This window comes from Cibotium barometz, chromosome 27 (assembly GCF_041138505.1).
Source record: "Cibotium barometz isolate CiBa-2024 chromosome 27, ASM4113850v1, whole genome shotgun sequence".
In the NCBI taxonomy this organism is placed as follows: domain Eukaryota; kingdom Viridiplantae; phylum Streptophyta; class Polypodiopsida; order Cyatheales; family Cibotiaceae; genus Cibotium; species Cibotium barometz.
In genome coordinates, this window is record NC_141072.1 from 15,365,232 (window position 1) to 15,392,066 (window position 26,835).

The window sequence follows — 26,835 nt, forward strand, 5'->3', positions numbered from 1 at the left end:
ATATGGCTACATGCCTATCAAACAGAGCTTGTACAACTTCATATCTTCATAAAGCATGGGAGATGAAAATCCATAAATACTAGATTCTTTCAGCAAAAAGAATAGATATGGCTACATGTCTATCCAACAAAGCTTGTACAACTTCATATCAACTTCAAGAACTTCATAAAGCATGGAGATGAAAATCCATAAACACTAGATTCTTTCTCAAGAACTTCCAGACTCCTTTTCTTCCCAAATGCCATACATCCAAAAAAGGCTATTGAAACCTCTACATTTTGGCTCACTCCAGCTCTTAAACTACTTCCACCCTCAAAACGTTCATTTATAAACATAAAACTACGAATTACGGGTACTGGTAGCAAAAAAGTCATGGAGTGAAGGTCAATATTTTGTCATCGAGTAGTAGTGCACAGAGAAAGTTGGAGATTATGCAACTCATCACATCACGTACAGAGAAAGTTGAGATTAGATGCAACTCATCACCAAATCCCCCAAATTCTAGGGCATATGAGAGCCCTTAAATCATGTAAGGTTAGCTTTGATACAAGGGTCAAAAATTTGAGTGATGTTCTCCTCCTTTTGTCTCTTAAAGACATGTTTTTGTTACCAAGAATGTACATTAATAGCTTTCATGATTCCCTACCTAAGTGATGCATTTTTTTAATGAAAATAATAATAAAATCAATAATAGCCACTTGACAAAACGAAATTATCCCAAGACACTTTTATGCTCTAGTACCAAACTAGTGTTAAAACTCCCTAAAACACTTCGACGCACCACAACATCCAGACTACTAAAAGAGCTACCTTGAAGGTAATGTGGATAGTCTCAGTCTCCAACTGGCACACCACAAACTGCATTGCCACAAACATTGCAAATGTAGCATGTCCACATTAGCTCGAGAGTATACAAGTACTATGGAATGATCAGAGAAACCCATCACATAAGAAATGGTGGATGGGCAAAGACTGCAAACTAATAACAAGCACATCCCATATGTTTTTGAAGAGAACTTTTCGATTCGTCTATACAGGTACAATAAATTATAAAATGTGACCCCTAGGTGAGCAGGCAGGCTACCCATCATCCGTGTGTGTGTGTGTGTGTGTGTGTTGTAGCACACGTGCAGGCGCCGGGGGGGAGGGGGGGCAGGGGGGCGCAATACATAGGAAAAAACTTATCACTCACAAAGAAGTGGCACACTCCGATTACCATTAATAGCGGTTATTATATCTGCTGTCCAAATGCCTGTAAAACAACACAACGTTCATTATCCATTTTTTTAAAAAAAATAAGTGTCAAAGGAGAGAATGGGCTTTGGAAAAAATATATATACACACCGATTGTAGTCCACTCGATCCCGGTTCCTAGACCGCCCACTTGAGCGCTCTCTTGATCGTGATCGTGACCGTGACCTGTTCCTACATTGGTGAAAGTCAACTAATGTGAGACAAGCAATTTCAGAGCCGTCTAACTGGACTTCTGAATCCTAACTATCAGGCTGAAAACCAAAGCATCCCTGCCCAACACCATCACAGGCCAGCAAGATTGCCTGTCCAAGCCTCACAGGGATTCCAGATCAGTCCCCATGGGTGGAGGCTGAGTCCAGACAAATCCCCCTGCCTACAACATGCAGCCAGGGACTACAACGGGTGAGATTACCCATCCATGTGTAACCACTCTCAAAAAAAAAAAAAAACCTCGACAGAATACAGCGTTCTCCCGGCTTCACCCCCAAGGTACTTACACCAGATGACTCCGCGACTCGTGTTCTCGTGCTCGATCACGCCCTCTATCAGATCCCCGATCTCTCTCTCTACTCTGATGATCTTGAACTCTCTCTCGGTGGCGGCTCCTCTCTCTGTCACGTTCCTGATCATGCCTTCCATCCAGATCTCTGTCCCCTCGATCTCTCTCTCTGCTGGTGCCGCGCTGCCTACTTTTAGATAAGCTGTGCCCAAAACGCATGTAAACTCAAAAACCACACGAGAGAAGAAAACCGACTTGGATATCCATGCAAGTGATTTCAAATCACAACCTACCTATCATCATCACCCTGCTCAGCTTTGTGAGCCTTCATTCGCTCTTCCTGCATTATGCAACTACTTGTTACTTACAGGAAACGGGAAAACACAAAAGGAAACACAAACGGAAACGGAAACAGAAACGGAAATGACAATATTGAGGGGGCTGAAACTGGGAAACGCCACATCAGCAAGGAGGATACAAAGAGGGAGGAGAAAGAAGAAGAGGGAGGAGAAATACATGGAGATGCAAGAAAACAGCAGAGTATATGACTTGGAAACTAGGGAAAAAGTGAGAAGAAAGAATAAAAGAGCAAATATTACCTTGAAATTGGAATTTTGCAAAAGAAACGGCAGGTGCTGTCAGGAAACAGCCGAAATGGCAGGGGGAAAACAAGGGAAACAGATGTAATATGCTGTTTCAGAAATCGAAACGGTTGAAATGGCAATCACTTGAAATGGCTGAAATGGCCTAAAAACCTGGAGTTTCGGGGTGAATGATAATGAAGACGATCATAGAGGCAAAAATAGACCACCCTAAACTAGCAAATTGAAACCCAAATTAAGACAGTTTAGATGAGAAACACAGAGGCCTTCTAGAGATGAGTAGTTGAAGCAAGAAAAGCATACCCGAAGTTCTTCCAATCTTTCACGGATTTGAATGTAGCCCAAGTGAAGCTTCCCCCCAAAGTGATCCGCTAGCCGTCGATCACTACCCAAAAAATAACAAAATCAGAAATTTGAAAATTACCAATAGCAAAATTGTGCCTGGTTGACAAGGCCCCATCCTTTTTCCATTTACACATGTAAAAAATAGAAGATCACTACAAATGTGGGGAGAGACATGTGACACACCTACGAGTATGCAAGGGAAAGCCAAACATCAGGTAGCAGCCAACGGGTGGGGTTGGACAGCGCACGTGGCAGCAATGACATGGGAATGGTTACATGGCACTAACAACATGGAAGTCACGTACAGCCGGCCAGAAGCAATACTACTGGGCCAACTAGGAGCATTGGTGCATATATATACATGGGTAGCCAAATCGTCATATTCATCTTCTTTCCTCAGTGTTGTACTTCACAAAGCATTTCTATGTAGGCAAACTGCTAGCCAAGAGTGTACAGTAGGTCACAAGGCTGTGATTTAATGTCTTCATATTCTCAACCACATCTTGTACTTGAATTTCAGTTGTATTACTTTCTTTCTTGTACATAATACAAAGCAGTAGTTTAGGACTCTTGTGTGTGCTATATGTATGATTCTGCCACACTCTTCTTTCTATCTCTAGAAAACCCTAGCACATAGGCGCAAGTGTTCTATAGTTGGTATCAGAGCCTAGGGAGCCTAAGGATGTACCGGATGAGCTTCCCTCTCACAATCCAACAGTCTCATTCTACACCTGCCTGTAGTCCACAAGAGCGACGCCGTTCACATCACCAACGGTCAACTCTACAAAGTCCCTCTCCACTAGATTCTCCAGGCAGTTCCCGCTCGTCTTCATTGGCTTGACATCGAGGGACTACCGGTTTGCCGAGTTCTTCCTCCATGCTTCGTGAGGAACAAGCTCAATTAATGAAGCTTCTCAACCTCCCAAGTTCAATGGGAAGATGGACAAAGAAGTCATCACCAATTGGACCCACAAAATGGCCGCCACGTTGGCAGCAATAGGTGATTCATATATTTTTCAGCTCCATTTGCTACGTCTGGCTTTTACGGGTTACCGCTCTCTTGTGGTGGGAAGATCACCTTATGCACCACTCCGTGACTTGCTAGGATGGCTGCCACAAGGCGCTCTTGAAGCAGTTTATTCCCGTAGATTACCAACATGAATTGAAGAAACAATCCGAGCGTTTGAAACATGGCAAATTGATAACCAACCATCTCGCTCGTTTTGGAAGCTTTTGCTCATGCTCCCAAGGACATTCCTCCAATCAGAACAGGTTCAGAGATTTGTGGATGGTTTGAACTAGTCTTTGCACGCATACGTTCGTGCACGTATGTCCCATGATCTTTCAAATGTGGTTCATCTTGCTACAATCCTCGAGACGCACCAGAGTTCCAAGTCTCGAACTCAACAACAGGGCAATAGAAAGGCATGGACAAGGGTAGCCAATCCAAGGCCAAGGATGGTAAGAACAAGGCAAGTGGAGGAGCCTCAGTGACTTGCCTCACCCTCGAAGAGCATCACACCGGGATGGCCGCTGAAAAGTGCTTTTAATGTGACTCCACCGAGCACATCGCGAAGGATTGTCCGAAGATCTTGGACGAGCAATCCGAGGCGGCAGCTTCTTCAAAATCGGAGGAGCACTTTGAGAACAAGGCTTCTTCAGAATTAGAGAATGAGTGTGAAGGAGATGGTGTTTTGCGAAACCCCTTCTGCCCACTTGGAGTTACATTCGTATCAAAGCTTTGGCTCTTCACTCTTGTGCGAAGACAATCCTATCGGGGTATAAACACGGAATATTAGTGTAGTTAAATATTGTGAGCCTATCCACTGATAGAAGCAGATATGCATCATGAGCATAAGCAGAAGATTGTATGGCTTATAGATATATGAGTTCGTGTAATCTATTTTGGAAGCACTGACTTCACTTGTGTGCCTGGACCAATTTATTGGTATTTGGATTATTCGTATGGCTTATAGATATATGAGTTCGTGTAATCTATTTTGGAAGCACTGACTTCGCTTGTGTGCCTGGACCAGTTTATTGGTATTTGGATTATTCTATCAAAGTCCATAGCAATCTCTTTCAGACTCATGACGAACTCGACAAACAAGAGATAAGTACTTTTCCACTGTTGTTTGTTAAGTACTTTCCACTGTTGTTTGTTTTGTTTTATCATCTTGATTTATGGCTCCCTTCACTAGAATGTATTGGATTCATGGAGCACATGACAACTCATGGATTGAGAATTTCTCTATGGATTTCTATTGGTGGTAGCCAAAATGCCTTAAAAAATATTGGTAGCCGAAATGCCTATAAACTGCGTAGCAGAAATGTTTATGGTGCACCACGATATCTATACATGTGAGTGATTCTTATCTTGTATAACACACTTGAGCCCACCTCTCCTCCAAGGTGTGTGGTCAGAGTACCAACAAGGAGTGCAAGTGGTAAAGTCGACATGACACCTGGTTGGCAAGGGACTTATGTCTACACCAAGGTCATGTGGACATGACACATCTTTGGCAAAGGACTAATGTCTACGCCAAGGCTCATGTGGATTGAAGCCTATTTGGCAAGGAACTTATGTCTATGCTAAGTGTCATGTGGACTGACACCTTGTTGACAAGAGACTATGTCTATACCAAGGGTCAGTAGACTAGAATATGGTATACTAGGGATTTGATGTTATGTGCTCAGATCCAATGGATGTTCTACATCCACGTGCTATTTCTCAGCCTGGTATTCGCATGCATAAGAATGGAAGCCAGTGGAGAGTAGCATGCGTTTGACGGACGTGACACTGGGAATTGGGGAACAAGCAACTGCTCCTTCGAGTTGGTGGATCCAACTTGGAGTATGGACGCACAGATATCATTTGGATATTTGTATTATGGAGACTCATTAGTCTCACCCATTTATTTGGAACCATAGTAGTTAGGGGGTTGTTTGAGACAGGTTTCCAAAAATTTTAAAAGGCGTTTCAAATGGGTTTCGTAAAATCAGCCCAAAGTTTCCTACCTACAGGTTTTTGCATGTACAAAATTTCAAATATATGCTATATAAAACCTGTGGAATGAGCCTTCACCCGGTCTATGCTGCCACCGGACTTGCACTTCCATTTGGAAGCACCTCCACCCTTTTAGGAGGCCGATTCAATCACATGGGATCTATTGTGCGAGGCATTTTGTTGAAGGAGTGTGCCTGCAGAGAAACGCCCAATTTTCAAACCACTTCAATTGACAAAAATCAGCCATGTAATGGATTACATACTTGCTTAAGACCCTTGGGCAAAGTCTAAGTAAATCTTGGAAGCTTAATGGGATCTCTGTGAAGGAAAACCCCCAATTTTCAGCATCTCCATCTTGCCCCAAATTAGCAAGCAGGTTTGATAAAAAACACACCTGGCTGTAAACACGCGACTTGAGGGAGGAAACGTGCGAGTTTGGGACAGGCCGGGCAGCGCTGAATTCGATGTTGATGATGGGAAAAGCAGCACACGGAAACCAAAGAAATGTTGATCAAAAGAGTTGCCCGATGTTGACATGATTTTTTTTTTTTTTGGGGGGGGGGGCGGGGGGGGGGAGGGGGGGAGGGGGGTGGAAAATGTTATAAAATTTGTGTGAAAAAAAATGCATTTCCTACTAGGAAACATGGAAACGTTTCCTTCCCTGTAGGAAACACGTTTCCTAACTACTATGTTTGAAACATGATTATGATATCTGGACTCATGGAACTGAATTGTGTCATCCATTTATTTGGACCATGGTTATGATATATGGACTTATGGGACGGATTGGTCTCACCCATTTATTTGGACCATGGTTATGATATCTCGACTTATGGGACTGATTTGCCTTGCCCATTTATTTGGGTCATGATTTTGATATTGGAATTTGGTATTATGGTCTCACCCATTTATTTGGGACATGGATCTTTCAATTATATTGGATTTATGAGACTGTCTCATCTCGCCCACTTAATAGAATATGATTATATCTTGGATATATGGCCTAAAGCTTAAAATTTTGGATAAATTTTAAGAAGCTAAGGATGATGTCACCAACTCAAACATTTCCCAATATGAAAGGGGTTTGGTGGACTCCAAGATGTCTAAATATTTAAATGGAAAGTACAAGTTTTGGGAATGGGGAATTATCCAAGCACTTGAGATGGTTTCTTGGAGACAGAAATGGGCATTGTCAAGGAGAAAGCATTTATGGTGAGCTCTCGAAGATTTGGGAGAAATCTAGTATTGAAGCATGGTGCTCCAAACATTTATAATAAGGTGAAATACAAAGGATCACACTCCTAAAATGCTAAAATCTAGGAGGGTTAAAACTCCCAATGGAAATTCAATTTGCGTCATTATGTCCTTAAGCTAGGCAAATGGTGGGACTTGCTAAATAACCTTTCACAGAAGGTCTACGAGTTGGGATAGTTTATGGGAGGAACCATCTCTTAAATTGGGACATGTGGCAGGATTGTGGATCAAAGTGTGACAAGTGGCCTCACACTTGTCACCTTAGCTCTACATTTGTCATTATAGCTCTTACTTGCCATTCTAGTTCATGAGAGCCCCAAATCTATAAATCGTAGTCCTCTTTCTTTATTTGAGCAAGCTCTATTGCTGCAAACTAGCCTCCATCATGTTGGCAACTCTTCTCTATTCTTGGTGGTTCTCTACTCCAAGGTCTACCCCTACAGGCTGCCCTAATGATGGTTGCTCTCTTTCTCTCTCTCTCAAGGGCTGCCCATGAAGAATACCACTTGTTGGGACGGTTTTGAAGGCTTCCATAACGAAGAAATATTGAAGGCAAGGATATTTATTCATTGTATTATGATTTTCATCCATTGGGCATTTGTCTTCTTAATTGGTTATTTATGGACACCCATTGGACACTTGCTATTGCCATTGGGCATGAAATTGAGCAATTGGGCACTTGCTATTGCCATGGGGTATTGTATCTCAGCCATATTGGCTTATAGACAGCTTTATGGGCTATGATTCGACCATATGGACTTATGAAAAGCTTTATGGTCTTATGATTCAGCCATATGACTTATGGACAGCTATGTGAGCTATTGGATAAGCTATGTTGGCCAATATACATATTCTTGGTATTTTCATGGGGCTTTTTGATGACAACCCATGTGTATGAAATTTGAATTATTCATGATTGGATGAGCAGACTCATGTGGTGCACACTAGGGAACATGAATGGCAAAGAGAAAATGCAAGAAGAAGAGTCCATAGTCTTAAGGACTGAACTTACTCGTATGCAGGCTCTTCTCCATGCACAACAAGAAGAATTGAAGCTCTACCGCCGCGAGGATCCATTGGTACATGACCGTTTGAAAGCCAAGAAAGCTGAATCTTATATGGATCATGCAATGGCAATGATTGCTCAAGAGTTGCACATGCAACGAAGGGATGCAACATGTGCATACTTGGCTCGTACTGAGGATGCCTATGCAAAAAAGGCAACCATCCCACGTGTCTTGGAATCCCCACAGGTGCCCGAACAAGTACTTATGTCTAAGAGGATGAATCTCCATGCTATGGGAGAGGAACCATCGGAGAATTCACTCCATGCAGGTGTGCCTTATGTAGTCCGTGAAGGATGCAATGTTTATGGCAATGGTCAAAATGTATGTCAAATGCACTTGCCGGTTGAAAATGTGCATGCACGACACATCCAACATGGGCTGCAATTTTCTGTTGGTGCAGGTATTCCGCGTATCTCTCATGCCACTCATGCCTTCGAGTGTGCTTATGAGGGAGAAGCTATGTGTGAAAAGGCACCAATGCATGTTGAGGAGCCAGCCATGCCTCATGCTTACAAGGCACATGGATCTATACCTAATGCATCACCTTTTGCTCCTAAAATGATGCCAGTCACCACAGGGGCTGTCCCAATGGACAAACAAGCGAGAAAACATGTTGAGATGCAGGTTCATGCATCAAAGTCCCGTGACTCCAAAGCCGGAGACAAATCTGTGAAGTTTGACACATATCATGGGGAATATGATGCATCAAAGGCACTTACTTTTATTGCCCAGTTTGATATTGCTTTGAGTGATGAGGATGTCACTCAGAAATCCATGATCCGGCAAGTAAGCATGTTCATGAAAGGCATTGCTGCCCATTGGTGGCTCATGGAGCAGCTCTCACCAAATCCTGTTAGATCATGGAAAGAGTTCAAGGAGAGGTTCTATGTCCAATTCTTGCCTCCCAATGCATTGAATAAGATAACAATGAAGGATTGGGTGAAGCAAAATGAGAGAGAAACAGTGAATGCATATGTGTAAAAGTTTTTGGAAGTGCTTTTAGAGGTGTCTCCATTTATGCATGTCACCGACGCAGAAAGGAAGAGAAGGTTTCAATCGGGATTGCAACCCGTGTACAAAGCGGGACTACAAATGTATCCCGGTCACACCTTACACCAACTAATCACAACCGCCACTATTGGAACTCAAATTGAGTCGATCCAATAAGGCTAAACCCTCATTTCAAGGCAAAGAGAGGACTGTCCAAAACCTACAAAATAATGGACAACCACCTAAAAAGGACCAAAACCAAGATAAAAATGGTCCAAAGGCTGAAAATAACTCTACCAAGAAGCGTCCCTTCAAAGTGAGAGACAATGGTCTCACTCCGAAGCAGAAAAAGCAATATACCAGCAAGGAAAAATGCTTTACTTGTGGTAGCACTAAGCATATTGCAAATGCATGCCCAAACAAGAAGCAGCGTAATAATGCAAATGCATCAAAGCCCAACGTGCATATGGTTCCGGATGTGCAAGGCAACACTTCACATGATAGCAAAGACAGGGTTGTATGTAAAGCTTGATGACAGCCTAAGGATCAGCCCACTTTGTTCATATTTGATGATTATGCAACTAAGAACTTTATATCTACACAGATGGCCGCTAATTTGGGTGTTAAAGTGGAGGACATGGATCCTCAAATTGAAGCAGGGACTACCTTTGTTGGTAGAGAAGTGCAGCTTATGCCTATTATTGGCAAGTTGCGCATACACATTCAAGGCTATGTGGATCATGAGGATTTTCTTGTGACGCCTTTGAATAGCTGTGATGTATTGCTTGAAAAGCCTTGGTACACACGCATTGATCCCTGCAAGGCTTACAAGACCAACAAGATCACCTTCATGCATAATGGCCGAGAGCATGTAATTAATGCTGGTAAAGAGGGTGATACCATTCCCCTTGTATCTCATGAACAAATTAAAAAAGTAATAAAAAAGAATGTTTTTGCGTACTTGATTTTTGTACGGGATCATTTTGAGAAAAATAATGTGCATGTAAACACTCTTAGTAATAATAGGCTGAAATTCTTGAAAGACTACAATGATTGTTTTGGTGATGAGTTACCAAATGAGTTGCCACACATACGATCGGAAGATCATCGTATTGGTCTTGTGCCGGGTAGCTCACCACCTAATAGGCCAGCCTATCGTGTAAGTGCATCCCAAAAAGAGGAGATCATGATGCAAGTAAATGAGCTTCTTGACAAGGGTTTGGTTCAGCCAAGCTCTTCTCCATATTATTCGCCCATCCTCTTGGTTCAACAGAAGGATGGATCTTTTCGTATGTGTGTAGATTATAGAGCTTTGACTAAGCTCACCATCAAGAATCGGTTTCCGATTCCACGCATAGACGACATCCTTGACAAGTTGGATGAATCGGCATGCTTTAGCCGAATTGATCTCAAGAGTGGGTAATGATGCTATTTGGACAATTGTGGACAGGTTTAGCAAGCAAGCTCACTTCTTGCCGGTCAAAAAGACCATCAAAGCTAAGCATATGGTTAAAATATATCTTGCACAAGTGTTCAAGCATCATGGCATGCAGAAGTCCATTCTAGAGGATAGAGATCCCAAGACTACAAGTCTCTTTTAGCAAGCCTTATTTGATAACATGACACCAAATTGAACTTCTCATTAACTTATCACTCTCAAAAGGATGAGCAAAGTGAGGCTACAAATTCAGCCATGTTGGATCTCTTGAAATATTATATGGCGGATCAAAAGTCTTCTTGGGAGAAGTACTTACTGCTTGTGGAATTTGCATACAACAACACGGTGCATGCATCTACGGGAAAGGCTCTGTTTGAGTTTGTTTATGGTAAGGTGGTTTTGCCACCCATCTTTTGCACAAAGGATGAGATATTTGCACTTGATGAGTATGTAAGAGACTTGGATATTGCTTTTGCTCAGGTACGGACAGCCATTGCAAGGTCACAAGACAAGCATAAAAAGGTTGCCGACAAGCAGAGAAGGTGAATGTTAAAGAGAATGATTGGGTATTGCTGAAATTTGAGAAAGCAAAACTTGCAAAGAGGCCTAGCAAAGAGGGTGCATATCCTAAACTTGCAACCAAGTACTATGGGCCTTTTCGAGTGATCGAGAAGATCAATGAAGTGGCTTTCAGATTGGCATTGCCTAGTCATTGGCACATACACAATGCATTTCATGTGAGTCTCCTTCGCAAGTATGTAGGGCCGAAGCCCAGTGAAACGGTCATTGAGGATCCACCAGTGGATGAGCTTGACGAGATCTTGCAGCCAAAGCAGATTGTGTATCACAAGAAACGTAAGCTTGCTACAAGCAAAGTTGTCAAGTGTTACCTTGTGAAGTTTAAGAACTATCTTCTCATTGATGCTAAATGAGTAGATGAAGAGTTCTTCAGAGATTGCCCACATTTGCTTCAGACATATTTGGATTGTTTACAAGTCGGGAGAGATGTCACCATTTGGCCACCTAATTGATCCACCCGTGCTTTCTCATCATGTATGTACATTGGACTGGTGTCCATGGCAGTTGTATATGCCGGGGATTGATGCCACTCATGTGATACTATGGAATTGGCTTTCTGATGGAACTTGTGCCTTTGTGTACATGCCCGGAAATGCCTGGTAGATTGGTATTCCATTGGGTCTGGTATTTCGTGTACTTGCCTGGGGCACGTCTATTTTGGTATAGTCTCATGAACAGGGATTGTCCATACCAATGTTGCATTGCATAGCATCTTTATGTGCTTGCTTGCAATTGAAATTGCATGCTGCTTTCATGCTTGCTTGACCAATGTGTAGTTCCGGGTAAGGGAATGCCCGCCCGTGAACCATGCATGTGAAACTGTCTGCTGACATGGTTATGTGGCATGTGACAGGTAGTAAGTATTGGTCATAAACCTAGACTTAGGAATTAGCACTAATTTATAAGTGAGTGTATACACACTTAATTAAGTTTTAGGCAACCAAAACTCACTTATAAATTATGACCAACCCTGTGTTCACACACACTGATGTCCTGAGCATGGTTGTTAGAGGCGTCAGAGGCGTTTGGTACGAGGTGGGTATGGTACGCGCCTCGAAAGACTCGTATTTTTTAGAGACGTTAGAGACGTGTTAGAGGCATCTGTTATATATATATATATAGTGATAGATAGATATATAGTAAAAGTTAAAAGAGAGAGAGAGAGAGAGAGAGAGAGAGAGAGAGAGAGAGAGACTAGAGTGTGTGTGTATGAGCCTTGAGGAAGGGAGAGACAAGGTGTGTATGAGAGAGGGAGAGAGAGAGTGTGTGTGAAAGAAAGAAAGCTATATTAAACATCTGCAAAAGAGCAAAATGACCTATGAGACCAAAATAGTCCATCCCCATCATCTGGATACATCATCAAGATTCAAGGGTACAAAGTAAAATGAAATGAACCGGTAGAGTATAGAGATAGCTCCAAAAGTGGGTATAAAAACATCATCATCCTAGTGTGTTTGAACTTTGAACTTTGAACTTTGGGTCTTAAGAAAGGCTTAAGGGAGGGAGGGAGAGAATGAGGGAGAGAGAGTGTGTGAGAAGGGCTTCCTTGGGTCCTTAAAGATCCTATCTAAAGACTCAAACCAACCAAAAAAAAAATTAAAAAAATTATGGACGCCTCGATCAGGCAGTCGTACGCCTCGAACTGTTAGAGGCACGCCTATGGTCCCGAGGTGGACAAAACCCAATGCCCACCACCCAGACCTTATCCCCTTTGTACAAAGGGAGTAACCAACCATGTGTCTGTTCTAGCTTGCACCACAAAGCACCTACCTGATATCTAGAGTGGACAACTCACCACCTCACTCTTCCCTCTCTCTCTCTAGAAGTAGTGCCTCATTCATGAAGCCTCTTTGGCTGTATTTTCTACACTTTCTCCTTCCCAACTCCATATCCAAGCTTACTAGGGTGTTTTTCCAACTTCCAAGAGTGTTTCTAGGTGCTATACACTCTCCTACACACTCCCAATGACTGAAATTCTGTAAAAAAATCTCTTATTTTTATAGTAATATTTGGTCTTTTGCTGAAAACCCTACTTTCAGCCTTCCTTTCTCAAGTTGAACCATAGGGGAAGCTTTCCCAGGGTTCCCTTCATCCTCTTGAAGACTTTTGTCGCAAAGGATTGCGACATAACAAAGATTTCAACACTACAAGCACTTCCATTGCGAAGACTTCCGCTGTTATCGACTCTACTCGCAATTGGTAAGCTTTTATGCTTACATATGACAGCAAGTAGCAGGAGGGAGGAACCGGACTCCAAGATCACATACCTTGTGTAGTGTTCTCTTGTCCTACGTGTCACCAGGAGGTGAAACTTTTTGCAGTTGTTTTCCTTATTTACATTTCTTTATAAATATATATTTTTCTTTTCTTTCTCTTTGGTTGCTGTTGCTTTCCCCCGGGATCTCTTGGAAGGGCTTGGGCCATTGCAATGTCAGAATGGGTCAGCCAGTGGGACTTTGGACCAATGGTTGGCTAAGCCTGAGAACTGCACTGAAAGATGAATGACAGTGTCCAAGACGTGGGCACTGAAAGATGAATGACAGTGTCCAGGACGTGGGCACTGAAAGATGAAGGACAGTGTCCAGGACATGGCCACTGAATGAGGGTATAGGCCAGTTTACACTAGTAAGTGGCCGCCACCGAAATGTGAATGTATCTTGAATTCTAAGCAAATTCTGAAGTGACCATAGTGGTCAAAGATGGTCAGGAGACCAAAAGGAATGCAGATGACATCATCCCTAAAATTTAGGGAACTGCTATTTTTGGCAGTGTCGGAATTGAAAAGTGTTCGCGTCAGTTTGTGCGGAATGTCAAGGGGACCAAAAGCTGACAAAGGACTGTTGTGAGAATGTGAACCAGTCAGGAGATTTTTAGCCTGGAAGATTGCATGTGGAAAAGGCTTAAAAATGTGCCAAGTGTCAAATTTTGGTGCATTTTCCTCATAGAGAAGAGGGAAGCGTGGGAATTTGGGGAAGGAGGCTCATTTTGCAGCCATCGTGGTGTTTTGTGGCAAGAAAAACAGCTATGGTGGTGCACTCCCTTGCCCTACAACTCAGGAATTGAGGGTTGAGCTTGCTCCCCACCGCCTCTTTCTCTCTTTCTCTCTCTTGCAGACTATGGAAATGCTTTCATCAGATAAAATCAGGTACAATTGTGTGAATTTCATGCTTATATGCAAAGGCTAGTTGCCTCCTTGAACAGGAACAGGTGTAGTTGGTTCCTACACCAAAGCAGGGACAGAAGAGGGTAATAACCTCTTCAAAACAATGCTGTTTCAGCACTGTTTAGGTGCTGTTTTTGGGCTGTTATGTTGCCCGGTTGATGCCAAAATGCAGTAGGACTTTGCTTTAGTCCTTCAGGACAGTACAAGGGTTATTTTGGGCTGAAAACAGAGCTGAAAACAGGCCTGTGCAGAAAATTACAGCAAGCTGAATTGTGATGTTTTGGACTCCATTGGGTAGCTTGATGCCTATGGAAGTGTGCCTGTCAGTTGGGATTCATTCTGAGATGTTATGGAACAGTTTTACTGCAGTTATGCTGGCAAATTTCTCCTAGAATTTGTAAAATTCAGCTGATGCAAGTAGAGTGCTTTGTTGCACTTGTGCTTTGTAATTTCCAACCTTTTAACAATAAAGAAATACCGCAAGGGGCGCCGGACTTCGGGGCCAATGTGTTGTTGAGCGAGGGAGCGAGGATTCTGTGAATGTGTGTCTCAGTAAGTCCAGGTTATTTGTGAATGAATTACCGCTTTATGTGTCCATAGACCGGTTATACTACGTGCTCTCTTGCAGATTGTTGGTACCATGTGTTGGTGGAACAATAGAGAGTTGATGGTAGAGAACATGGACACATGAGAGGGTAGTGTGAGTTGCAAGTCTACGCCGACAACCACCTTGTTTGCAATACTATATTCATATGCATTGGTATAGAAATCTGGTCAGAAATGCGCAAGACACTATGTACTTGATTCTCCCGAGATCAATATATACCTAGATGAATCCAGGAACATGCCCAAATTCACCTTTTAGGAACGTGCATGTTATATACTCATGGCAGGCAACCCACAAGACTATATAACTATCAGCGCCACTATGCATAGTATGGACTAGATACTACGACATCCCCACTAAGGTCACCAGTGTCCAATAGTGGATGTAGAATTTTGTATCAAGATACGCTCACACACGCACTCCACACACACACACACACACACGTAAGAGCATATATTCACACACAGGCCTTCGTACTGAGTTTTTGTCAAACCTCCGAGGATGCAAGGCAGACTCAACCATAATGAAGCCTAGCACTAAGGGAAGTTACAAATAGAAAGAATTAGTACAGCAAATAAGTAGTTGATAGGGCAAATGCACCGCTAAAGATAGAAAGAATAAGCACAATATCAACTGGCCGCAACTTTATTTGAGGGAGGGGTCGGTCATTCCAGCTCATTGTGCGTCTCTTGTCAATTCAGCGAATTACTTCTTGTATTGAGCATGTTGTCCATTAAATCTTGGTGTATTTAAGTGTATTGATTAGCATTGTGTTCAACCAAGTTACACCCACCTCATCCCTAACAAATCTCCCGGTGGCATTCTACACAAGTCGGTGCTTCAAGCTGTGAAGCTCTACATTCTGTACTTGGCTTTGAAGTACAAGTTCCTAGTCGCAGCTATGCAAGGTGTTCATTTCAATTGGCCAAGTAACATACTTGTGAGAGCATGTCCCAACCTGGTATGTGTGTGTCTCCCTGTCTTACATTTTTTTGCATGCCTTTGTGAAAGGCCTAAGTAATCATTCTCTTTCTGCACATAAACTGTTTTCGAACAACAATTTATTTGCTTCAAAATGGATCTCTCTCTCCCCCTCTCTCTCTCATCATTGTTTGTGGACATATTTGAGGAGCACAAGTTAACAGATGGGGCTAGGCAGTTGGCCCATTCTGTATGAGTATGTGACACATGGGGGTTCATCTGTCGAAGTAGCTTTGGCTTGTTATGAATTATTAAAGACCATGGTCCTGGTTTTGCGGAGACTAACCGTGAGGTTTTTTTCAATACAAAACCTCTGCAATAATGCTTCCAAGTGTTTCTGTGGACCCTCCGTAGAATCACAAACCAGGACTATGCTACCGCAGGAGGAGATCTACCCTAATGATTTCTATAAGACATGATTATAGACTATATGTGTGTGTGTGTGTGTGTGTGCGTATTATATTATATTATATTATATATAGGTGTATATATGTGTATACATGCATACATGCATACATACACACACACACACACACATATATATATATATACACACACACATATATATACATGTGCATGTGTGTGTGTGTGTGTGTGTGTGTGTGTGTGTGTGTGTGTGCACATACATAAAGAACTCAAATAATTTTTTATGTAATTGTATATATTGGGATGATAGTGTAGTGACTACCTTATGTATATATGTATATATGTATGCACATACATATACATACATAAAGAACTCAAATAGCTTCTGATGTAATTGTATATATTGGGATGATAGTGTAGTGACTACCTTTATATATATAACAAATATGTATACATTATAATATGTGTGTGTGTGTGTGTGTGAACCCTCTTCCCTCTTCTCCCTGCATGAACTCTCTTGGGTCTTTGCATTGCTTGATGGATGCATGCTTAGGTAGGATTGATTACAGGCTCTCCCTTGCATGAGTTTCCCCTCATAATGTCTCTTGTGAGAGAACCACCATGAAGAAAACCGTCTTCTTGCCTCCATTGAGAGGGTTGAAGCTCTTCCTCCACACCTCATTGCTATGGAGCTCTCTAGTGTGATAATGAGGTGAGAATGCAAGCGACGGACTAGCACGCCCCCAACCCAAGAAGTTGCATTGCACAGCCCTAAGGCAAAGCTTCCAACAACATTATGTAGCAATTGCCACAAGCTTTATCAGAAATTGAGATTATCATGACATTAATGGCTGAGTCACCTGTTGTTATCATTACTTGAGTAGTTGCATGGTTACACTGTGACTAGATGTATGTGTGCATGCATTTACAATTTTCCATGTATGTGTTTCCCTAGATGTGGCAGCAACACAAAAATAATAATACCTGTCATATATACTCAGAAACGCACCACAAATGTCACAAACCCGGAGCTTTTGATCCGTCTGCAGCTTGTCATAAGCATACATTTATTAGACGGTATAAAATGCATCAGCTTGTCCAGCGACATCAGATCAAAAAAAGCATCACACAGACACTACAATCCAGTTAGCAATTGTCATTAGAAACCCTTCAGTCAAACCTACTCATGCTGGCTATGCACATTTAGAGCAAAACATGAATCAGAAGCTTTAAATAGGAAGTGGGTAAAACGTGGCACCCTCGTCAACCCCACGTGGCCAGGGTCAACTATAGCAAGGCCTTAATGTAGCCACAAAAAAATTTGTGCTGAACTGAGCAGTGTGATGATGACACCCAAAGCACTCACCTCATCCACAGTCTCAAAAAGCTCTCCATTAAGGTACATGGAATGACTCTCTTATGCCTTAAGGCATTAGAACCTGTCTCGTTATCCATACACAAACGATCACTAGGCATTCTGATACCATACCAAAGGCCCACAAAAGCAAAGGATGTATACAAACGCTTCCTTTAGAGCATCCAAAAACATGGCAACAAGCTAAGACTTACAAGAAATGTGAAACACTTGTTCCTCCAACCAGGGCTCTTTGGGGTAGGATAGAGACAAAAAGCTGCAACATCATATATAAAAGCTTTCAGACTATACCTTTACATAGCGGCACAGCACTGCCACTCCTAAGCAAAACACATGAAGTTACACACACGGTGGCAAAACGAAGTGTTGTGCACAAAGCACTATAGCCAATATCGCATGACACATATTACAATGGGCAAAGAGAGATGAGGCAAAAAAAGGCATATGTTTGCATAAGTATCTTACTTCAGCAATACCCCGATATCCAAGGTGGTTAGAAACGTTAGGTACAGTACATGCATGGTACAATGCGTACGGAAGATATTGATCAAGATGAGGTACATTAGGTATGGTACCTTTTGAAGTATCAATATAAAACCAGTGCATGGAGGAGGTTAACTATGGTCTCCATGGAGAAGCATACAGGCTGCATGGATGAAACGTACCAGCTGCCCAACAAGGTCTAGGACAAAATGGGCCTCAATTTCTTGTAGAAGCTTTGGTGCTCCGTGTACAGTATACCAAACATTCAGTACTAATCCCATGCCACGAGGGTCATGGACATGCAACTATGCCACTGTCACATGAGCAAGATAAACAATCCACCTCCTCTAGTGTTCCATGAGAAGACACTTGCAGTGCACACACCCTAATCAAGCATCTAGAGGCATTAGGCACAGGTGTACAATCCCATGGACCTTCCAGCATGATAAGCATACATACAGATCCTAGCTATTGGATCAAAAAGATAAGGATTAGAACAAGGTAAAATTACTCACAATGCGCACATCAGCCGCTGCTAACTTTGCTAGATCTGTCACTGCCTCAGGTCTTGCAACAGTTAACTGTCGAACAAACATGTTTGCATGTCACCAAACTCACTATCACATCTCAGACCAAGCTCAGCTCGTTGCCATTCCATGATATGGTACAGCAGCAAAGTAGAAACACTACCTTCTTCAGAGCCTCTGCCTCTTCCATTGCTGTCTGTGCTTCATTCACCATCCCAAGCTCACCTACATATGTCGTGTGCATAACAAGAACATGAGACATAACTACAAAGCCTATACAAGCAGTTCTTGAGTATGTTCCGCAAAGCATTCGAACCTTTAAAAGCCAAGCTTCCTCTACAAATTCAAACAATATTATTGAGCCATTCGATATCCCCCATCAAAAATTTCAATACCATAGGTTACGGTTGGATGAAATCTCAATCGCAGCACTTCGTCGATTATGATTTCTAACACAAGCTGCAGTGGCATGAGAGCTTTCAGCCCAGAAACGGGCAGCTATCTGATGGCATTTATTGGAATGTTAGTTTTTCAGTACATCGCTCACAAAGAACAAGATCGTCCATCCTGTCAAGTAAGGAGACACATACACAATATTGCAACTACAACACCTCCACTCCAATCCATCCAAATCCTGCTTGTAACTTCTGCACGCACTTCCAACATGAGACACTTATGTGTGGCATGGTTATCTAATGTCCATATGTATTGAACAATGTTACTAGAAATGGTTGTTGCATCATTTAGTAGAAGAACTCCAGTTCGGTCCGGCCATCTAGTACAGATGCTTGGATGATTGGAAATGACATGTGCATGTGACTTGGTTTCGGGCATGGGCATTGCCTCAGAATACCCGTATACATGCAAATTTGGCAGGTACAATTCGAGAATTTTATACGTGGTAAGGGTCTATAAAAAAAGTAAAAGAAACGTTTAAGCTATTTTACGACCGAAAGAAAACATATGGCTTTTTAAATTTTTTGCTTTTTGCAGGTTAATATGAGCCTTAGTCATGGACTCACATTGAGGCTCTTTATAATAGCATGGCTTCTCCTCCCTTTACTTTTGAGCCCCAATTGGAAAGGGTGATAGGAGAAAATAAGAACAAGCTGCCAAGAAAAGCCACAGACTTGCAAGCTACTGCTCTACAACAACTACACCAGCTTCACATAGTCTGAAACCAATCCCGTCAAATGGGGGACAACCACACGCGTAATAGCACAACTTAAATATCACAAATTGAATGGACAACTTAATAACAACTGAAAATCGAAATGAAATGAAATGTTGATCAATGGACACCTGCACTGGGGCCGGAACGGGCCGACCCCCCCCTCAATATATGATACAATGCTCCATGGGTTCAAAGAGCCAGATGATGTCCATGTACAACTGGGATGAATACAATACCAAACAAGAGACTCAAAGTAGACGTTCGAAGGAGAGCAGTCCACTTGAGTAATCTAATCTCTACGGTCCTGTGCCTTCACTGGAGTCCGCGGAGAGCGCCCCACTGGTGTTCCAGGACCACGCACAAACAGGTGCTCCCGTACTAACGCCTGGCTCTCCCGATCTCGGCACCCATGGACCGTGGTTCTCCAGAAGCTTGGACTACCCGGCACCGAACGGGTGTTAGCAGTAGATAGAATCCTTTATCAGATTTACAACAAAATCCGTTACTTAAATCTCAAATCCACTTACTTGTAGCTCGCTAGTGTAAGACAAATACCCGAGGCGTCTAAGTGCCGCCGTTTGGAGATCTGAGCGCAGCCGCCTGTTGAATGGGGAGGAGGCCTGGGCGTAGCCACCTGTGGAAGTCTGGGGGCGCAGTCGCCTCTGGAAGAGGGCGCAGCCGCCTGTAGAGCCACTTGTAGAGGAGAGCGCAACCGTCTGAGGAAGAGGGCACTGCCGCCTTCAAGGGGAGGAACGCAGCCACCAGTAGCTGCCTGCAAAGGGAGCGCAGCCACCTATAGCTGCCTGTGGAAGGCGTGCGCAGTCGCCTAAAGGAGGCGCAGTCGCCTAAAGGAGGCGCAGCCGCCTGAGGAGAGCAGAAGAAGCCTGGCTGCAGCCGCCTGTGGGGTGGCGCAACCGCCTGCAGGGTAGAGGGAGCAGCCGCCTATGGAGGGGAGGAGTGCAGCCGCCTACGGAGGGGAGGAGCGCAGCCAGCTGTGGAAAGCACAGCCGCCTAATGGAGAGGAAGCGTAGCCACCCGTACAGCCTGTGGAAGGGCAGTGCAGCCCCACGCAGCCGCCTGTGTGTCGAGAGTGCAGCCATCTGGAGAGGAGAGGCGCAGCACCCTGCAGAGTGGAGGTGCAGCCACTTGTAGTCGCCCGTGTGGAGAGGAGGCACAGCCGCCTGCAGAAGACAGGCGCAGCCGCATGTGGATGAGAGGCGCAGCCACCTGCTGAGGAGGAGGAGGAGGCGCAGGCGCCTGAGGAGAGCAGCAGAAGCCTGGCTGCAGCCGCCTGCAGGGTAGAGGGAGCAGCCGCCTATGGAGAGGAGTGCAGCCGCCTATGGAGGGGAGGAGCGCAGCCTGCTGTGGAAAGCACAGCTGCCTGATGGAGAGGAAGCGCAGCCACCCGTACAGCCTGTGGAAGGGCAGTGCAGCCCCACGCAGCCGCCTGTGTGTGTAGAGAGTGCAGCCGTCTGGAGAGGAGAGGCGCAGCACCCTGCAGAGTGGAGGTGCAGCCACCTGAGAGCAAACGGAGAAGAGATGATCGCCTGCTGTGTTCTCCAAGCGGGTGAGGTGGTCGCTCTTTTGTAGGTGTTGGAGAGAGAGCACACAACCACAGCTGGTTGGCTCCCCTAGCTTGCATGGGGGCGGCCAGTTTCAAGGTGGGGTGTGGGTAGGTGGCCATGCACCCACCCCCACACATAAAGGGTTAAGAGTGGGGTTTCCCTCCCCACCTTGGCCCATACGTGGGTGCCCATAATGGGTGCCCACTCTTAAATGAATGTGAACTTACAACCTTATAAAAATAAAGGTTAGAAAGAAAGCTATTAAACAAACAAGTGCAATACACTTACCACCTGTTCACACGCAACAAAACTCGTCAGGAGATAGAGCAAACTTCACAACTCACTGGCAAGCGTCCCTGCTCAGTAAGTGGCACGTCAAACAGGCAAACACAAGAATACAAGTCATGCGAAAACAGTTCCAAACATGCAAAACATGAATGCATGTGCAAACAGTATCATGCACATATCTCCCGTTCATGGAACAAGTACAAAACATCTGTCAGACACAAAAATGGTACGACAGAAAACATAAATCCCGGTCTTCCTATGGAGTGACAGTCCCATAGGTAAGACACAGATCCAGGCACAAGCCTCCCTATGGAGTGACAGTCCCATAGGCAAGACACGGCACAAATACTGGCTCTTCCATGGCGTGACAATCCCATGGATAGAACACAGTCCAGGTCATATACGGGTGGCACCAGTCTGACTCCCGTCCATACGACACCATCATGCTAACACACGGGTGGCACCAGTCTGGCTCCCGTCCATGTTATGCAAAAATACTCGCCCCTACACATGAGACACTGGTCTGGCCTCAAGTGAACGAGATACAAATCTGGAGATGGACCAAATGGTCGACCAATTGGTGACACAGTCAATCAATAGGCTGCCTGGAGGGCCATCGCTAATAAGCACTAAAATTTTATATATAAAAATGGAAAGTTAGGTCATTTCCCAAACTTAACTAAATCAGAAGTGTGATCTTGATTCCATGAGAGTCACTCACCAAGCTTCAAATCAACTCCATCATGCATCCTAGACTACGCCTTATGGGATCCCCACTCACCTCATCAGCACCCCAAGAGGAGGTGCAGGTTCATGCATAAATGTGTCACTTCAGTAGACGAATATTCACAAATAAATCATCAAAGTGAGTTTTTATTACTTCTTTGATAATGAAGGGCAGACTCAGATGTCACGAGTGACGCAGTGGGTTAGCACTAGTTTGGTCACACTTCAGGACATAAGTGTCCTTTCATAGGTTTTTTTTTAAATCATCTCCTAGAAAAGAATTGCACTCATAAATTCCTTTTCTACGATGGATTCACATGATCAATAAGAAAATCTAAAAGTGAGTAAACAACAACATTCATGATGGTGAGGTCATCCCAAATGGAGGAATGTCCAGTATTACGGGCATGGCAGCATCAAAACTTGCAATTTTGTGTCCTACACACAAGAAAAAAAGTCCACTTGATGTGCCAATATTTTTGTATGAAGCTTTAATGTCATATAAAATCATGGGATCATAGTGCACATGTAATAAAAATATATAGTCTAGAATTTTAAATCACCAAGTAAGACATATTATAATTCCTTTATGCATGTTAATTCTACAAAATTTGCTTGACATATTGCTACTTGTTCACATAATGGATCAAATCCATTATCATATTTCTATCATAATAGTAGCTCAAAAGAGCATCAGAAGAACATCAATTTTCAAAGAACTTACAAGGAAATAGTCTTCATCTCCAAACCTCTTTGTACAATAAAGCAACTTGCATATATTTAGAGCTCCCAATAGAGTACTCGATAAATCCTTCTAATTCACATTGAAACAATTCCTTTCTCGCTTGAACATGCATGTAAGTATCATTGAAATGTTTAAATATGCCCAAAATAGTGTCTAATGCTCTAATTTTACCCACTTGTAACAACACTAGTTAGGTGGGAATGTTCTTGGGCACCATCTCGTGAACAACAAGCTCATCAACACTTACATATGAACCAGCAAACAATGCAACAGATAACTCAAAGTACACAACACTGCACAAGATAACACTACATAGATAGAGACTGCACAGTACACCACCATGGGGACCACGAACAGGCTGAAACCCCCCCCCTCCCCCACCCCCCTCAATGTTGTTGTATATTATTGGAGTATTTAATCTGTGTACAAAGTTCCAAGGGCTTTCCAGCGAGATATTTCATGCAACGCAAACAACGAATACATGTTACCCAAACAAAAGTGTGTCAGAGTAGAATGTCAAAGCAGGAGTCGTTCGAAAGAGTCAAAGTGACCAGACCACCAACCTCATACACCTGAAATGGAGTGAATGTGAAACTGTCATTTTGAGACCACGCACGAACACGCACACTCGTACTAGAGCCTGGCTCACTCACTCACAAAGGTTGCGGTGTACATCCTAGCAGCACTAGTACATCAACAGACATACTGTGACAAGTATGCAACACGTACTTGTAGAAGAGCAGATACTCAAGCAAGTATCAGGTGTTGCAGGTAGGAGTAGGTACTGTAGTGGATACAGCAGGTTCAGCCAATACAAGTACTGCAAGAACAGCAGGTACACATACAAGTACCGTAGGTACAAGTATGGTGGGTACAGCAAGTTCAGCGGCAAGTTCTGTAAGTGCAGCAACAGGTACAGCAAGAACAGGTGTATGGCTGCAAGTACACAGGCGGCTGCAGGTACACAGTCGGTTACAGCAGATACGGCTGGGTGCAGCAAATACACAGCAGGTTCAATCAGGTACTCAGCAGGTGCAGGTATGCCAGTAGGTACAGGGCGGTACAGCAAGTATAAGATGGCAGCAAGGTGCAGCCCGGTACAGCCAGTACAGTACGGCAGCTTGTGGAGCTCTTCTGTGAATGTCGACTTGCCTAGCAAGAAAGCGAGATGGTGGCCTTTGCCCATACGTTTGTGAAGAGCAGGAGTGAGTCGTGGGAAAGTTGGTGGAGATGAGGTGGGAGTGGGGTCCAACCCCTTATGCCATGTGACGTAGCCCACTACGATTAATGGTGGGCACCTCCATTAAGTGCCCACACATGGCTCTTGGGCCCCGAGCACAACCTAGTGGGCGGTCCAGACTTTTAATAAAGTTTGAACACCCCAAGGTTATAAAACCTAGGGTTAAACAAGATACTTGACTCTTGAATACTCAAGAAAAATAGATAAAGAATCCTGATTCCACAATCAACTAGTGAAACTTCAAACAATACAAAGAGAGGCGCAATGCGCAGAAGCTACAAAGATAGATAAAATACGCATGAGCAAATCCCAAATGTCACATGACAAAAAACTAAAAGATGGGAGTACAACATATCGAATGTCAAGTTCAGCAACTAAATAATCATCAACTGCTCTAGAAGAGCTCCCAATCTCATCATCATGGTCCATGACTATATGCACTGCATCATCATCTCAATCTGAAGAATGGTGGGCATCAATGAAACCCTCTGCCCCCGGACTGTAGAGCTGACTAAGTAGTCGCAGATTTGCGGACACAAACCAAATCACTAGTTCTTTGTGTAGCAAATCGGTTCCGCTTCTTTGAGGCAATGTGGCTAAATACATTCCCCAATTGCGCAATATGAGAGGAACTAGCTCCTTGGCTCAAAATACGAATGGCAAGACATTGAAGCTCACGAGTCCTTGCTCCATAATCCTCCCACCATAAAGCAGCACCCACACTTGGGAAGGATCTGGCACCAATTTTCCCGATACTTTCTCCCAAACATCCAAGACCTTCTCATCAGTCTCTTGGCCGCACCCCTGGAACTCTGGATCTAGCACAAAACCAGCTACATGCAAGTCAACTCCTCTTGTCTTCCCTCATTAGGCTCCACCTCTCTAATGTGCTCTGTCATCTTGTCCATGCCCTCGTAAACCTTGCCAATGCAAGGTTGCTTGCTGTCCGCAATCCTTAACATGTGAATGATGGGCTTCACAACAACATTAAGATGGCCCACATCATCCCAAAATGCATCATGAATTACATTACTGTAGCATGCTCTACCTGTAACTGAACAAGAGGTGGGCCAATTAATCCACTGATCACTCACCAAAAGCCGTTTCAAAACATTTTCCACCTTTTGAAGCCTCTCCAACATAATGAAATTGTAGGCAAAGCGGGTTTCACAGTATTTTAAGATATCCTTTTCGGAATACCTCTTTCTAAACTCTGAGAGAATATAGTGGTGACGAGTGATAAAACTGACAATCTCTCCCCCTTTCTCAAGAACAGGTGCCACCCATGGTGAATCCCCAATGTCCTTCAGCAAATTATTCAGCCCATGTGCGATACAAGGAGTGAATGTCATATGGGGATACCTCAACTCCAACTTTGCCCCTACCGCTCTATTTCATGCTTCTCCATTTCCTATGACCTGAATCCCATCTTCTGGACCAATGGTGTCAACAGCATTTGCCCACTCCTCCACAAGCACATCGCGGCTCTTCCTTGTTTCAGATGTGGATCATGTGAGGATAAGAAATGCACATGACCTTGTGAATAAGCCACAATACCATGGATGGTGCGAGCGAGAGTCACTCCAACCATTATTGATAAGAGACACCCCATTCCTCTTCCACTCAACACGAATATTCTCTGATGCTGCATCAATGGCCTCTTTCTCCTTCTTCAGCAAAGTGGGCCTCAAAGTCTCTGATGATGGAGGAGTATATGTGGGTCCAAATCCAACAAATGCACGGACCATCTCTTGGAAATAAGGTGATCTTGCCACATTGAATACAATGTGATCACAAAAGAAAAACCTGGCCACTGCAGCATCCACAGCTTCTCGCTTCCAAGGATCCCATTAACCACAAATAGTTCTTTGGCCACCTCATGATGGTGGTGCCATGGGAACAACAAAAAAGGCCCAAGAGGATTACCCGGAGTAGAGCCAGTACTCCCAGCACCACTAGATGCACTAGAAGCAAAAAAAGAGGGACTTACAGCCACACCCCTTAGAGGTGGAGCTCGAAACACCTGTGCATTGAACCTTTCCTGTAACTCCTCCTCCTCCTCTGTTGGAACCAAGTGACAAAAAGCCACATCATGGCCATGTTCATGCATCAAATGAGCTCGCACACAATTGGCACCTCCTATCTTTGCTTGCTTGCAATATCTGCACTTGCATTTCCTGGCACCTCCACTTGCATATGTCTCATCACAATCCACCTCTTCCCACCATGACCAAGTAAACTTGCCGCTTGCTGCCTAAAGCTTTAGGTGCCATTGAATGATTATTGAAGGAAGAGAAGATGAAAGTAGGGGGAGGAGGAACACATTGTAAATTTCCAAGCCTGGGCCCTCAAGCTTGAAGGAGGTCGAGTGACAAGTTAGAACGCTCAGTCCAAAATCACAAGGAGGGGACGGCAGTGGCGAGAGCATTCCTACAGTAGGCCATTTCTTTTGTTATGTTGGAGAAAGTGCCGTTTGAAGGTACTTTAGTACCTTACCTAATCTATTAGGTACCTTAGGTACCTTTACATGGCCGTTGCATTTCTAGCCGTCACACGAAAC

General features: G+C 43.7%; 1 protein-coding gene across 4 annotated transcripts in view; it reads right to left on the minus strand.

The window, feature by feature from the left end:
* Positions 1–373: 373 nt before the first annotated feature.
* LOC147623085 (U1 snRNP-associated protein usp106-like) overlaps positions 374–26,835 on the minus strand; it is a 68,234-nt gene continuing 41,772 nt past the window's right edge. Inside the window, exons 7-15 of one of the 4 annotated variants that reach the window (XM_086821135.1) lie at positions 18,701–18,762; positions 18,526–18,591; positions 17,137–17,195; positions 2,659–2,740; positions 2,047–2,093; positions 1,752–1,955; positions 1,345–1,425; positions 1,193–1,252; positions 374–858 (exon numbers count right to left, since the gene is read on the minus strand). In XM_086821135.1, coding sequence (XP_086677261.1) covers positions 1,219–1,252; positions 1,345–1,425; positions 1,752–1,955; positions 2,047–2,093; positions 2,659–2,740; positions 17,137–17,195; positions 18,526–18,591; positions 18,701–18,762 — 635 coding nt within the window. In that variant the 3' untranslated portion in view covers positions 374–858; positions 1,193–1,218. The remainder of the gene's footprint in view (positions 859–1,192; positions 1,253–1,344; positions 1,426–1,751; positions 1,956–2,046; positions 2,094–2,658; positions 2,741–17,136; positions 17,196–18,525; positions 18,592–18,700; positions 18,763–26,835) is intronic. The other 3 variants (XM_086821137.1, XM_086821139.1, XM_086821136.1) reach the window with 3 other exon arrangements.